Source organism: Crocodylus siamensis, chromosome 3, assembly GCF_052110815.1.
Source record: "Crocodylus siamensis isolate JL-2025a chromosome 3, ASM5211081v1, whole genome shotgun sequence".
Classification (NCBI taxonomy): Eukaryota; Metazoa; Chordata; order Crocodylia; family Crocodylidae; genus Crocodylus; species Crocodylus siamensis.
This window is the reverse complement of record NC_143397.1, coordinates 23456206-23469494: the sequence shown is the minus strand read 5'-3', so window position 1 is coordinate 23469494 and position 13289 is coordinate 23456206. Positions and strand designations below refer to the sequence as shown.

The window sequence follows — 13289 nt, the reverse complement described above, 5'->3', positions numbered from 1 at the left end:
TGGTCTAATAAACAATATGACACATACCCAAAGAAGATTGCCTGTCTATATGTCCTTAAACCAACACAGCTACAACCAAAAACCCTTATCAACAGAGAAATACTTTTATAAAAAGAAAATATATTAAAACAAAAGTTCCACTGTTGAGTATAATGCTAAAAAACCTTACTTAAACAATTCATTTTAAAAAGCAGAGGATGAAAAAAAATGTTCAGAGGGTGTCTCTATCTTGCCTACAAGGAAGTCTTATGTTACTGATCATATTTTCAGTTCTTTTCTGTGTATCCCTAACATGTATAGAAAACAATTTTTTTATTTTGTACAAAAATAGGGGCTCTAAGCTAAAGTTTAAATTGCTTTAAAAAAGGTAACACATTCTGACTGCTCAAGAATTCTGGCAACGTACAAGCAAACTATGGATGCAGTTAAGCTTTCCAGGTTTAGAGGGGGGCATACTTTTCAGCAGCAATAACTGAATGTTCTCAATTCACAATGCCTTCTGGGGCATAACACCAAGACAGAGGAGTTCACAAGGAATTTGTCCTTGTTATATCTTGCCAAGTTGCAGCCAACACTTAAAACTGGCTGGTCATCTTTGCTGGTATGTAGAGGTCAGGTCACCATCTCATGTCAACCCCATGCATATATGCATTTTCAGAAGCTGTCACTGCTACCAACCCTGCACTTCCCTTTAGGGACATGCTGCTCTCTGGACTTTTCTTGTCTTGTAAGACCACAAAGGGGAAAGTATAATTTAGCTGTGTGTGTCTCACTGCTTTTTTTTCTTTTTTTACTGAACTCCATTACAGAAAATAGCAATTTTTTTTGCACAAAGGATGGCTATTGATGCAGTAAATGCAGGATTTTCTAATAATTAAGTTTTGAAACATAAACATTTTAATATTATTATCAACATTTACTGATGGGTTCATATTTAAACATAGAATTCTTTCATTTATCCTTGACAGAATCTGGCATTAATTTTCACCATCCTTCCCATGTCGTCTTCTGTTTCTTACATTTTTGTTTCACTTCTACTTTTCCAAACTTAACAATCCTTCATTCTCTCTCTGAGAAAGCATTTCGTTTTAAACTGACTAAAACAATAAAAGCTGAATCTCAGATTAATGCTTCTGATTCAACAATTGATAAAATAAGAAATTAAGAATGCGGTCCTCCACTGACACTGAAGTGCTACTCAGAGTTCATAAGCAACAGTGCACTGAAGGGCCTCCTATTCTCTTCTAAAACAACCTTTTCTTCTCTAGAAACTACAGCTGTTCCATCTGACATTTCCCAGCAGTACTTCAAATAAAATAAGGCACCAATTCTCCAGTCCTTTTTGTACAAATGTAAATATGAACTGGGAAACTGTTGAAACTGCTCAGGTTAAGAAGAGAGACTAAACAGACAAAGTCAAGTGGACTGTATTAGATAAGGCATACATGGGTAACATTGAAGTAGGGTGGAAAATAGCCACTTTCCACTTGATAGTCAAAGAGAACTTAAAAAAAAGAAAAGAAAGTGTCAAATATAATAGCAGTGTCTTTTATTTTAAGGTTTTAAAATGTTTTTATTTTTAGATACATAAAGTAGTTAGTTCTTTCTTTCTTTCCTTATTTGTCTTATACTTAGAGGCACTGGCAGATCTAGAATTCAGAATGGGGGGTGAGGCACACTGTCCCTCAGACGGTGGTTGGGGGATAGGGGCAAGGGGCAATTGTACAGCACGGGATACAAGGGAACCACAGCAGGGAGCAGGCACAGGAAGGGGGGACCTGCCCCCTGCAGCCACTGTCTCTTGCTGACCTGGCAGCAGGGGAAATTCCTCTCACTGGATGGCCAGGGTGCTGGCTTCAGCTGGGGACAACAGAGGTGACGGGTAGGTTCTTCTTTCCTGCACCTGCCTCTCTCCCACTCCCTGTGTCCCCTGCTGACTAGGAACAGGTGCTAGAAGTACTGCCACCATCCCCAGCTGTGTCTGACAACCCATGCAGTCAGTCCCTGCAGCACTCAGCTGGAGCAAGGCAGGAGAAGCTCTGGGGCTTCCTCCCCTGCCTGCATCATCTGGGGACAGGGATAGCAGCAGCAAACAGGTTCCTCCTCCAGTAGCACCTGCTCCCAATCAACAGGGGACATAGGGTTGGGGGAGCAGCACAGAGCAGACACAGAAAGAGGAAACCTGCCCATTGCCAAGCCTGACACCTTTCAAAGTCACTTTCTATGGTGGAAGTGAGGCAGGAGTAACTCTGGGGCTCACCTCATGCCTGGGTCAGCCAGGGACAGCAGCAGCAGTGGATGGATCCCACCATCCTGTGCCTACTTTCTGCCCAGTCCCCTGTATCCCCTGACAGCCTGAGGGCTCCAGCTGCAGGGAATGGCTGTGCAGATTACCAAGCTACACTGCAGATATTGGCAGTGGCAAAAAGGCGGCACGACCACACACCATCCTGGATATACCCCTGCTTACAGGCTCAGTAAGACTCTTCATGTTATTTGCTTACACCATAATTTGTGCACAGAGTACAGATTTTAGTGAAGCTAAAGATTCAGGTGAAATAAGAATTAGGCTAATGCTGGAAATTACAATAGAAAGCAAAGGCAGGAATATGAATAATTAGACAATGCTCTGTAAAATAAGAATCAGTCTGAAAAATGAGATAAAGTTTTAAGACCGTAAGACTATACAACTGATATAGAATAACACTTGGGTTAAGAGGTAAATTGCAAAATGTACTAACCACACAGCTAAACTTCTCAAAGTGCACGACTCTGGTTTTGAGACCCTAGCTCTTCTCAGTCCCTGACTTCCCTGGTGACTTGTAGCATTCCCACCTCCAAGAACTTTTTCTTTTTGGTCAACTTGTGGAACGTGGGGGATGTTTTCATCTTTCAGAAAGGAGTATCAGAATGCCAATGTCCCAAAATAGCACAGCAGACTGCTTCAATACAAACAGTCTTTCTTGTGCAATTTCAGTTCTCTCTGTCCTTCCTTGGACCCCTTTTTGTCTTCACTGGGACTTTTTCCTTGTCTGCCCTGGGACCTTCCTTTCTGTCCTTCCTGGGACTACTTTTTCCATACAGGCAGCCCACACTTAACGCGGTTGCGATTAGAGCTATTTCACTATAACGCTCATTTAAAATTGATGTCTGGTTTCACTCAGTGGTCAATAAGTTTTGCTATAGTGCTCAGTGGAATCAGCAAGTTTTGGCAGGAAGGCGGGGAGAAGCAGCACTGGCAGCGGCAGCAGCAAGTGCAGTGAGTGGCAGTGAATGGAGGGGTGGGCATGAGCATGGTGGGGTGGGGAGAAGCCAGGCAAGGCTGCTGAATACAGACTGGTGGGGCGGTAGTGTCCCATGGAAGGGGGGGCAATTTTGCAGCCGGCTGGGAGCAGGGTGGGGTTTACAGCTGGCCAGGCATGTAGTGGGGACACTGCAAACCCCCCTGCTCCCAGCCGCTGCAAACATCCACCCCGCTCCTGTGGAATGCTCCACTGCCTGAGTTCACCAGCCGAAGCAGCAGAGATGGGGAGGAGGGTGGGGCCTGCGCCGGTGCCCAGGGCCAGGGCCAGCAAGGGCCTGCACCCAGGGTGGGGCAGCAGGAGTGCAGGGCCAGGGGCCCATGCCCAGAGCAGAGCAGCAGGAGTGCCGGCGCCCAGGCTGACATATGGGGCCGGTGAGCAGCTGGGTGGGGAGAGGCAGTGGCGGTGAGAAGTGGTGAGTGGGGGGGGGGACGGGCATCAGCACAGGGTCTGCATTGGTGCCCAGGGCCAGGGCTGGCAGGGGCACAAGGTGAGGCAGCAGGAATGCAGGCCCGGGCTGGCACGTGGGACTTGGAGCAGCCAGCGGGCTAATGGGGAAAGACAGTGGTGGCAAGAAGTGGTGGCAAGAAGTCGCGGTAACCAATTAATTACCTATAGTTACATTCATTTCTATGGGTGAATGGATTTCGCTTAGCGCAATTTCACTTAGTGCTTGGTTTTTCCGAGACGTAATGTTTAATTATATTGCGTAAATGTGGTCCTCCAGGTTACTATAGTTTTGTAACTGTTTTGTTGCAAGTGGGGCTGACTGGGCCAGAGGAGAAAGAGTGAGGCTCTGAGAGAGGTAGGGAGTGCAGTCAACCCCTGCTTAGCACTCTTAATTGGGTCCAATCAAGGAGCAGTCTCTGGGCCCTGCTTGCCAGGCCCAGACTGCCATTTCCCCATGGGGTGAAAAGGGTATGTATATAGGTATCTTGCTTCTGAAACTCTTTGTAGCATAGCCTATTAACTCTGAGCCCTCCTCCCCACCTCTCCCCCATGTGTTCCCCATTGGAACTGCAAGAACTTAGCCCACTTAACCTCTTCTGTCACGCAAGCAATGTTGCATTTCATGTTGAAATATCACAAGATGTGTGAAGTTGCAATATTTGCCTTCTGTCATCTTCCCTAATAATCCATTTGAAGTTTGACAATATATGCACACTGTGAATTATTCTGTTATTTAAATATACACTTTCTAAATACTAATGTTTTAAGTGTCTTATAAAAAAGTCTATTGGTTACATCAGGGTGTCTAATTCATTTAGATTTACAAGCCCTAACCTGACCGCAGAGCTTTTTGCTGACCACACAACATTCATCCAGGTGCAGGGCAAGTGGCAGTGGTGTTAACCCTCACATGCTGACTACACTGCCACTCCCTCCTTGCCCTGCTGCAGAAAGGCATCCATAACAGGGATCTCAACTTGGAAATGCAGTGTTTGGAGCAACCAGCTTTCATGGGTTAATACTGCCACTGCACACCAGGTTGAAACAAAAAGGCATTCCCAACAGGGATCCCAACATGGGAATTCTACAGCGGGACAAGTAATAATGGCGTTAACTCCCACAGCCACTGATCCTGATGACACAGTGACTCTAAATGCCATAGGACTCGGTACTACTGCTGCTTACTCCACAGAATTTCCAGGCCTGGGTTGCTTAATAATATTTTAATATCCATCACCAGCATTACCAATTTTTATGCTTTTTTATAAACATGAGACTGCATAGGCGTAACATAAGGCCAATGAATAAATTTTCAATAGAACTGATCACATGCTTAACCTTAAGAAAATGCATCAAAAAACTGCAGACCTGGTATGAAAAAAAATCATTTGGCTTCTTACCTTTTCAAGGTCTTGCACTCTTTGTTCCTCCTGGAGTTTTTGAACTTTCTGTTGTTCTACAATATGTGCATGAGTTATTTTAGCTTCCAGGTTCTTAGATTTCATTTCAAAATGTTCTGAAACCTGCTGCAGTCTCAAGTCAGTCTGCCGTGGTGTTAAGTTCTTCAAACGCTAAAATGCAATAACATTCAAAATATCCTAGAGTAAGAAGCAGTAACACAAACATTCTATTAACCATTTAAGTTATTGCCAGAACCCAAAACTATTCTAAAGAAGCATTTCAGAAAATGATATATAAATAGGCGTTTCACATGTACTGATATACACAGAACATCAAGACACAGTGGAATATTTAAATAGAAAGGGCCAGATTCACTGAAACTGGTGAAGACTGTTGAAAACCAGGACAGAAAATGTTTCTTTGAACATGTGCTCAATTAGCTGGCAGGGGCTACTCACTGTGGTCTAACTGCACCTCCTGGTTTGTGCCACCAATGCAACATTCTTGATGAATGGGTATGATGGCTGCTTGGTGCTGCTCCCATTCTCATTGGTGAACTTCCTGCCACTGTGGGTTTACTTTGAGGTTCATGCCAGCAAAGGTGGCATCTGGGTGAACTTGATTCACAGTATATAATTGATTTGAAGTTGTTCATCCTGATAAAGGAGTGTGAGCACTGCCAATGAAGTTAAAAAATGTTTCTCCGCTATGACTCACTTTCAGTCTTCTGTTTTTTGCTTAATTTTGTGATAGGTCTACACTTCAGTCAGGAATATAATGTAGAGATATTCAAGTTACAAGCTCATTCAAGTACTGGAAGTACTCCAGTTACAAGTGTAGGGAATATTATGAGCAATGATTTACCCTTCCAAGAATCAACTCATTCAAAATTAGCTTACTTACTTTTCCACTGTACTACAGTTTACAAGAGAGGCTGCTAAAAAAGAGTAAGAAGGAATTGCTCCAAAATGATTAGCCTGCACTGTTCTGTACTTCAAAGCAGGAGAAAAATCAGAAGGGTGCAGCTAAGGAAAGAGCTGGTTAAAGAAAGTGAAAGTGGAGTGACATTTCTGTGAATCAACAAAGTACAGGGAAAACCAGGCGTATATCTTGGAGAGACCAGGCCAGAGAAATATTGTATTTTATGGCGTACAACACACCCCAAAATAAAATCCACATCTTGTTTTTGAAAGGCAGAATGAAGAAAAAAAATCTTTTTGTGTAGTATGTAGCCAAGTAGCAGCAGCTAGGGAGACAAGCCCGCTCACTGAGCTGCTGTTGAGTCTTGCATAGATTTTACTTTCCCTTTTGCCCATAACCACCAGAAACTGCTCTTACTGTATTTCTTGCATATAATGCATACTGTAATTTCCAACAGTTGATTTTTGGGGAGGGAAAAGTGTATGCTGTATGTGAGAAAATACAGTATATTTTTTCACACACATAATATATGTTGAACCAGAGCTGTCCAGCTGGTGGTCCACAAGAAGCATCCAGCCTGCTAGGAGTATACTCATAGTCCCCAGCTTCCTGGTCCAGAGGCTACTCCTCCCATCACTCATGCTGCTGCAGTCAGGGTCTCCAGGCTCCCCTCCCTTCTCCAGCTTCTACTTCCTGCTCCCCCCTGAGAGTGGGGCAGGACAGTCTGAAGAGCCAATGGAGCCCCACAGCCTGGGAGAATCAGGGGGCCTGGGGCAACTGTGCAGGATGGAAGCATCTGTGAAGTGTAGTGAAGGATTGTGCAGTGCAGTGTGGTAAGGGGTAGGGAAGCCAGCCAGCCATGTGTGGGAGGGGTTGTGCTTGTGGCACACAACCTTTGGCCTTTCAGAAATTGGACAGTCCTGTGTTGAAGAAAGGTTTCCAATAAGTGGATCTGCATACTTTTTGTGATCCGAGATGTACAGGTAAGGGTACTGCATTTTACTCTATCAAATATCTAGTGATATGTATGTCAAACACATTTAATTCACCTACCTCTCGATACAAAGTACTCTCAATGTACTTGAGCTTTGCAGGTGCTGCAGGTCTCATTGTTTCCATGGCTACTCCAGTAAGCCCTGCCTTTTTCTTTTTTTCTAGAGCAATATACATTTGATACAAAAGTTTGGTTGCAGCCCCAGGCTGTTCTGTCATGATGCTCTGGGCTACATTCTGGTCAAACTGCACACCAAGGAGTTGAAGTGTTGGTTCCAAGCGAGAGAAATTGTTAAGTTTAGCATTTGCAACCCTAAATGATTAAAAAAAAATATAATATACAGTATAGTAATTTGCTACTGTTAAGTACAGAGAGAGGTAGTTAGCTGTGTCAGTCTGACAGAGAGCAGAAGGAAAGGCAGAGTAGCACTGTAGTGACAAACTGGTTTCGAAAGGCATAAGCTTTTGCAGGCAACAGCCTATTTTGTCAGACTCTCATGTTCATAGCATCTGATTAAGTAGTTTGTCACCTAAAAAAGCTCATGCCTTTCTGAACTGATTAGTCTCTACATTGCTACCCTGTCCTACCTTCTGCCTCATTTCTATATAGTGCTCTGCATACTACTACATACTATAGGAAAATGCTCCTCCGGCACTTTCACTTAGGTGCTGTAATGCCTAATGCCTTATGCCTTATGGAGAAATTAAAAAAAAAACTCCACAGGTGCTTATACAGTAACTAGAGAGGGTTGGGTATCTTCAAAGAGCAACTTGCAAACTCAGATGCTGAGTGAGGAACCATCTAGAGCTAGCCAGTAGGTAACAGTAGACACAAAGGTGCGTCTGAATTTCCACCCTGAGCTGGAGTCAAAGCATCTGTCTCTGGCTTCACATTAGGTCCCCCACCCACTTAGGAGCCAGACTGCCAACTCCCTTTCTTTGTATCAGTCTGAAGTTCTGTTAATCTGAAATCAGGCAAAAGGGAGGGACTGGGTCAGAGGGGTATCAGCTTTTGTAGGCGACAGCCTACTTCACCCTAGGATGAAACTGATTTGGGCTGAGGACACAATAATTACATGAATTCACATTATTAATCCTCATGCTGGGGTGCTCATGACTTCTTAAGGGGTAACTTTATCCAAAACTGGCTTTTACTGGTCTAAAGCTATACACAGAATGTCCACTCCATATTTACCCTGGTGTAAAAGCAGATTATACAAGTATTAGTGTCCAGATCTTAAATTTCACATAATCTCCATTTAATTACCTCATTGGACAATCTGGAGTTTTAGTCCTATGTTTCCTTATATTTTAAAGGGAGAAATTCATTGCAAAAAACTGCCTACATGCATGTGCTAGGGACTGGATGAATTACTTATTCTGTACTAAGAAATCTTTATTACTAAAACAAAAATCTTGTATAATTTATATGGGAAATATGTGTACTACTTATGCCTTAAATTTACTAACCCGCTTTGTGAAAACTGGCTAAAGTCATCCTGAAGCTCGTATTTGTGAAGAAGTTCTCCAATGAGGTACCCAGTAGAAAATTCTTTTGGTAATGTGTTTGGATCTGAGTTAATGAAACAAGCAGTGGTAACAACATACAAAGTGTCACATCAATAATGAAGCATATTATAAAATGTTACAGTATCTGCATCACATCAGAGACTAAAACTTAATTGTAATACCATTCGTTATCACTCTTGTAAAACCTCAAGTGTATCAGATACATTTCTGATAAATGAATGTCTTAAAGTAATTTTAATAATATAAATTTGTCTTCAAACAGCAGCTTTTTTCAGAGGCTCTGACTGGGGTGCGCCAGCACTCCCACTGAGACCAGAACCTGCTGGAAGGTCTTGCTGCTCCACTTAGGGTCGCCATATTTGGGGCCAGGAAGACCTTGTACCACAGGGTCAGGTTGGTACTGACTGTGGGGGTTTTGCTTCCTCTGTAGCAGGCACTGCGCCCTCTACCCAGCATCTCTTGAGCAGATATAGACAATGTTTCACAGAAGCAGGATACTGGCTGCCCTGCCCCACCCTGCTTTACCTGTGGCAGCTCAGGGGTTCGCTCTGTGTTTGGGCACTTTTAGACCAGCAGTTCCCAGTCTGTGGTATGCTTACCACCAGTTGGACACAGACAACCTGCCAGTGGTATGCGGCAACAGATGTTTTATAATGACTTTGTATGCCAAAAATGAGCTGGCAGCCCTTAAGGTGGAACTAAAAAAAGTGCCAGTGGAAATTAGCGGCTTCAGGCTCTTTCATTGTAAACGGACGGTGTGCAATCTGTCTGAGTTTGGGAGCCGCTGGTTCAGACGCTGACTGCACGGGGCAGTTTGGATGGGGCCCATCCTGCCTCAGGCAGGGGTCAGACTAGGTGACCCCAGCCTTGCGGTTCCTGTCTCTACACAGAAACCCGTTCAGAGCAATGTCTGCTTTACTCCACTTCTAATTCAGCTCAATACCAGCCCGGCAGCGATTTCCGTCGGGCTCCAAACGAAACAGTTGAGAGAAAAAGCCCCGAGCCCCGCCGGGGCGAAGCACCCCGCTGCCGCCCTGCCCCGCGCCCCCATGCAGCTCCCGTCCCCCGCCGCAGGGAGCACCAGGGACCCAGCCCCCACGCCCCGCCGGCGCCACGCGCTCACCCACGGGCCGGGACAGCATCACCTCCCGGTTGAGCCACTCGCACAGGATGTCCGACATGACGGCCCCACGAGCGCCGGGTGCGCGTCCCCGTTGCCACGGCGACCGCGCTCCCCGCTGCCACGGCGACCGCGCTCCCCGCATGCGCAGTAGAGATGGGGATGGCACGTGCTGCGCATGCGTCGCGGGAAGTCCTGCGCGCATGCGCCGCCTGAATCCATAGGGCAACGGGGAAGCTGTGGTGAGTTGGGGCGGGTGAGGTCGTGGGCGCATGCGCAGTACAGCGGGAGGCTGGGGCGCGGCAGTAGGCACGTGTAGGGAAAGGAGGTGTGTGGAGGCTGGGGCAGAGGTCTGGGGTGGCACCTGGCTGAGTAGCTGGGGTACGTGTGGGACAGCTGCTACCACTTCCCAGGTGTCTTTATGGCAAGGGTCTTCCCTACATCAGGCATCGGGGCTTTTTTGGTTTTTTCATCTGGAGCCTGACAGAAATTAGCCTGTGTGCTAATTGTGGCTGCAGCCTGAAGACAGCCTGGCTGGACCCTATGTCCTGGGTTGGGCAGCTGCGCAACAGTAGCATTTAGTTAGGGGCAGATGGCTGTGGGTGCTAGGGTTGTCCCCACCAGAAACCAAACCGGCTCTGGGCCAAGTGGCTGCTGGGCTCGGCCACGCAAAGAGTCATGGTGGATGCCGGCCTACTCTGAGTGCTGCTGGTGAGGGCTAATGTATCACCATGCTGCAGAGCCCGTGTTTTGCTGCTGTGGGTCAAGTCACCAGTATCAGGTGCCTCTCCTGGCTTATCCATCAGCGAGGCAATGTTGATGTTTTGGAGTAATGATGACAGACTAGAAGGCAGCCTTGTTGAACTCCTGGGGAAACCGGGTCATGCATCAGCTATTATTGTCCAGACTCTTCTCTTCCATGGGAAACCTAGGTTGTGGGCAGCACTATTGTGCTAGGGGTTTTGAATGGGCCTATTCAGTCTTACAGTCAAGCTGGATGCCTTAAATCAGAGCCCTGAAGGGAGCCCATTAAGTGCAACATGCAGCTTATTAAATTCAGTGATCTTTTCAAGAGCTGATTCAAGCTAAAGATATGGCCAATCAATTTGCAGAACAATTAGGTCCAACTAACTGAGCCTCTTGGCCTTTGTCACAAAGCAGCAAATGGATTCTTTGCAATCTAGTTCTTGTCGCAAGAGGTAGTTTGCTGCATTCATCTGAACTCAGGCAGAAGGCAAAGTGAGGTAGCACCTTAAAGACAGTAACTGGTTCAGAGAGACATAAGCTTTCATAAACAACACCTGTTTTGTTATTTGAAGGAAGATGGCACTACAGAAATGTCATTCCCAACTTCAAGTGAAAGAGAAACCAGTGACAGTTGATCATTAAGGATGATTATTTGCCCTTTGATCTAGCTAATCAAGCCAACTGGTAAGCACTAGAATACTGAGTCTTTGCCGGCAAGATAATTCTGCCTTTTACTGCAGAGTTGAAGAACCCAAGAACTCTGGTTTTTCTTACAAAATAATTTGATGGCACTTTAACAGGGAAACCATTTGATCTTTGTTTTTGCTCTCAAATATGATACAATTTGAAGATGCATTTTCCTTGGCTTCAGCCACTGAAAGCATTTCCTTACTGAACTGTGTCTGACATATAAAGAATTAAGATCTCCACATCAAACCAGCAGCAGTTAATCAATGCCCTTTATCAGCTTGGAAGTGGAAAGCCTCGTGGTCTGGTTATAAGTTTTGGTGGAATTTGTCTAATTTTGAACCATTCAGTGGCTAATGTGAAAATCAGAGATACAATTTTGTCATTAGAGCGAAAGGTTAGTGCCAAACTCTACACCTCTGCAAAGTCAAGTACTAGCAATTGATGATTGCCAACTAGAGTTGATGAGAATGCAATCAGTATCAATCCTAACAAAAGCACACGGGCTGGCCAGAAGTTCAGCTTGTAAATCTTTAGATGCAGAATTGCTCCATGTGGAAATTGATGCATTCACATTGTAAGGCTGTTTCTTCTGAATCTGGCCATCTGCAACAGTTTGGCCAGTTGTCCTACTTGCTGTAATAGCTGCGGGTTTGTTTCTCCTGAGTTAAAATGACAATGGAAACTATTTGAATTCTCCTAGTAATCGATGTGTTGACAACATGTGTAATAGTGAGCCTTGGAATGTACAAACATTTTCTGAAACAGCCAAAGCTGTCCTCAGTAAACAGTTGAAAAATATATTAATAGTTTCATAGTTTCTAGGGTCGGAAGAGACCTGACCAGATCATCAAGTCCGACCCCCTGCCCTGGGCAGGAACGAGTGCTGGTATCCTCAGGAAGTATTGAAGAGAAAATTGAGAACTTTTCTTTTTTTTTTTTCAGTTCTCTGGCTGATGGGGTGGATAGCATATCTTCACCCAGTGCCCATAGGTCATTACAAAGTTGCCCAGTAATTCTGTGCTTATTCTAATAACCTTAAGGCTAACACAACAGAAACTTGAAGAGCTTGACTCTGAGTAATATTAATGATCAAATAGGAAAGAGTAACAATTTTGAGAGAGTATACCTAGTAAGTTCCATATTGGGGAAAAGAGCATGCACAGATGGTGCTTGCTGGAACTGGCTATTGCCCTTAATGGCATAGTGATCACCGAGTCATAACAATTCACAAGATTCCCAAAAGCAGTGGGACTCAAAAGACCTAACTGAGTTGGTTGGAGCCTTTGAATCCCTCTTCCCCTCACCCCTTTCCCCTGCTCCAATACACATTTTACTCATGGATTGAACAGCCAATTAATTCTTTTTTTCTCACCTACATGTCTGCAGAGCTTCTGCAGAGGGCTCCACATGTGCTGGAAGCTTCCTGGCCTCACTGGCTGGTTGGTACAAGATTGCCTGGAGTCCCTGCTTTCAAGCAGCTCTGGAACCTGTTGCTGTTCATTCTTCTCCTCCGTCCTTCTTCCACCACCTTGAATTCAGCAGCAGGGAAAAAGAGGGGATGAGGCTCAGCCCCTGCTTTCAAGTAGCTCCAGAGGCTCTGTTCCATTTCTTATCCCCTTGCCTCCTTTCCCCTGTTGAATTTAGCAGGGTTACGAAGGAGGGGAAAACAAACAACTGCAGGCTCTGGAGCTTCTTGAAAGCTGGGACTCCAAGCAGACAACTTGTTGACCAGCTGGTTCATAGAGCTTTCACCAGGAGCTCTTCTGTCAATAGTGGTGAGCTCTGAGAGTTTACCGGTATCCAGGATCACAGTGAGGGGTTACAGCCAAACTCCCTTTGGCAGGGAAAGCACAATGTGCTTCACTGTGCATATGCCACGTAGCCAAAGGGGATGTAGCAGCACCTCAATTGCTGTGCCTGGATTATAATAATAATACCTGCTAATTTGTGATTCCAGAGAGAAGGAAACAAAATTGTCTTTATTTACAATGTGTCAGATTCTGTGTCCTTAGTTCCATAATGATTTGTTCAAAAGTCACATAAATAGATATAAATTGTCTTTGCTTGGGGATGCAACCAATGAATGTAATATTAGGCCAACACCAGAGTGCTTTTGAAAATCTGTCTTTACATAT

General features: G+C 45.0%; 1 protein-coding gene across 1 annotated transcript in view; it reads right to left on the bottom strand.

Moving 5' to 3' along the window:
* Positions 1–9853, bottom strand: part of SPEF2 (sperm flagellar and cilia associated 2) — a 110635-nt gene extending 100782 nt beyond the window's left edge. Inside the window, exons 1-4 of the mRNA XM_090037935.1 lie at positions 9721–9853; positions 8538–8640; positions 7128–7380; positions 5153–5323 (exon numbers count right to left, since the gene is read on the bottom strand). Of these exons, the coding sequence (XP_089894061.1) occupies positions 5153–5323; positions 7128–7380; positions 8538–8640; positions 9721–9778 (585 nt within the window). The 5' untranslated portion in view covers positions 9779–9853. The remainder of the gene's footprint in view (positions 1–5152; positions 5324–7127; positions 7381–8537; positions 8641–9720) is intronic.
* Between the last annotated feature and the right edge of the window lie 3436 nt (positions 9854–13289).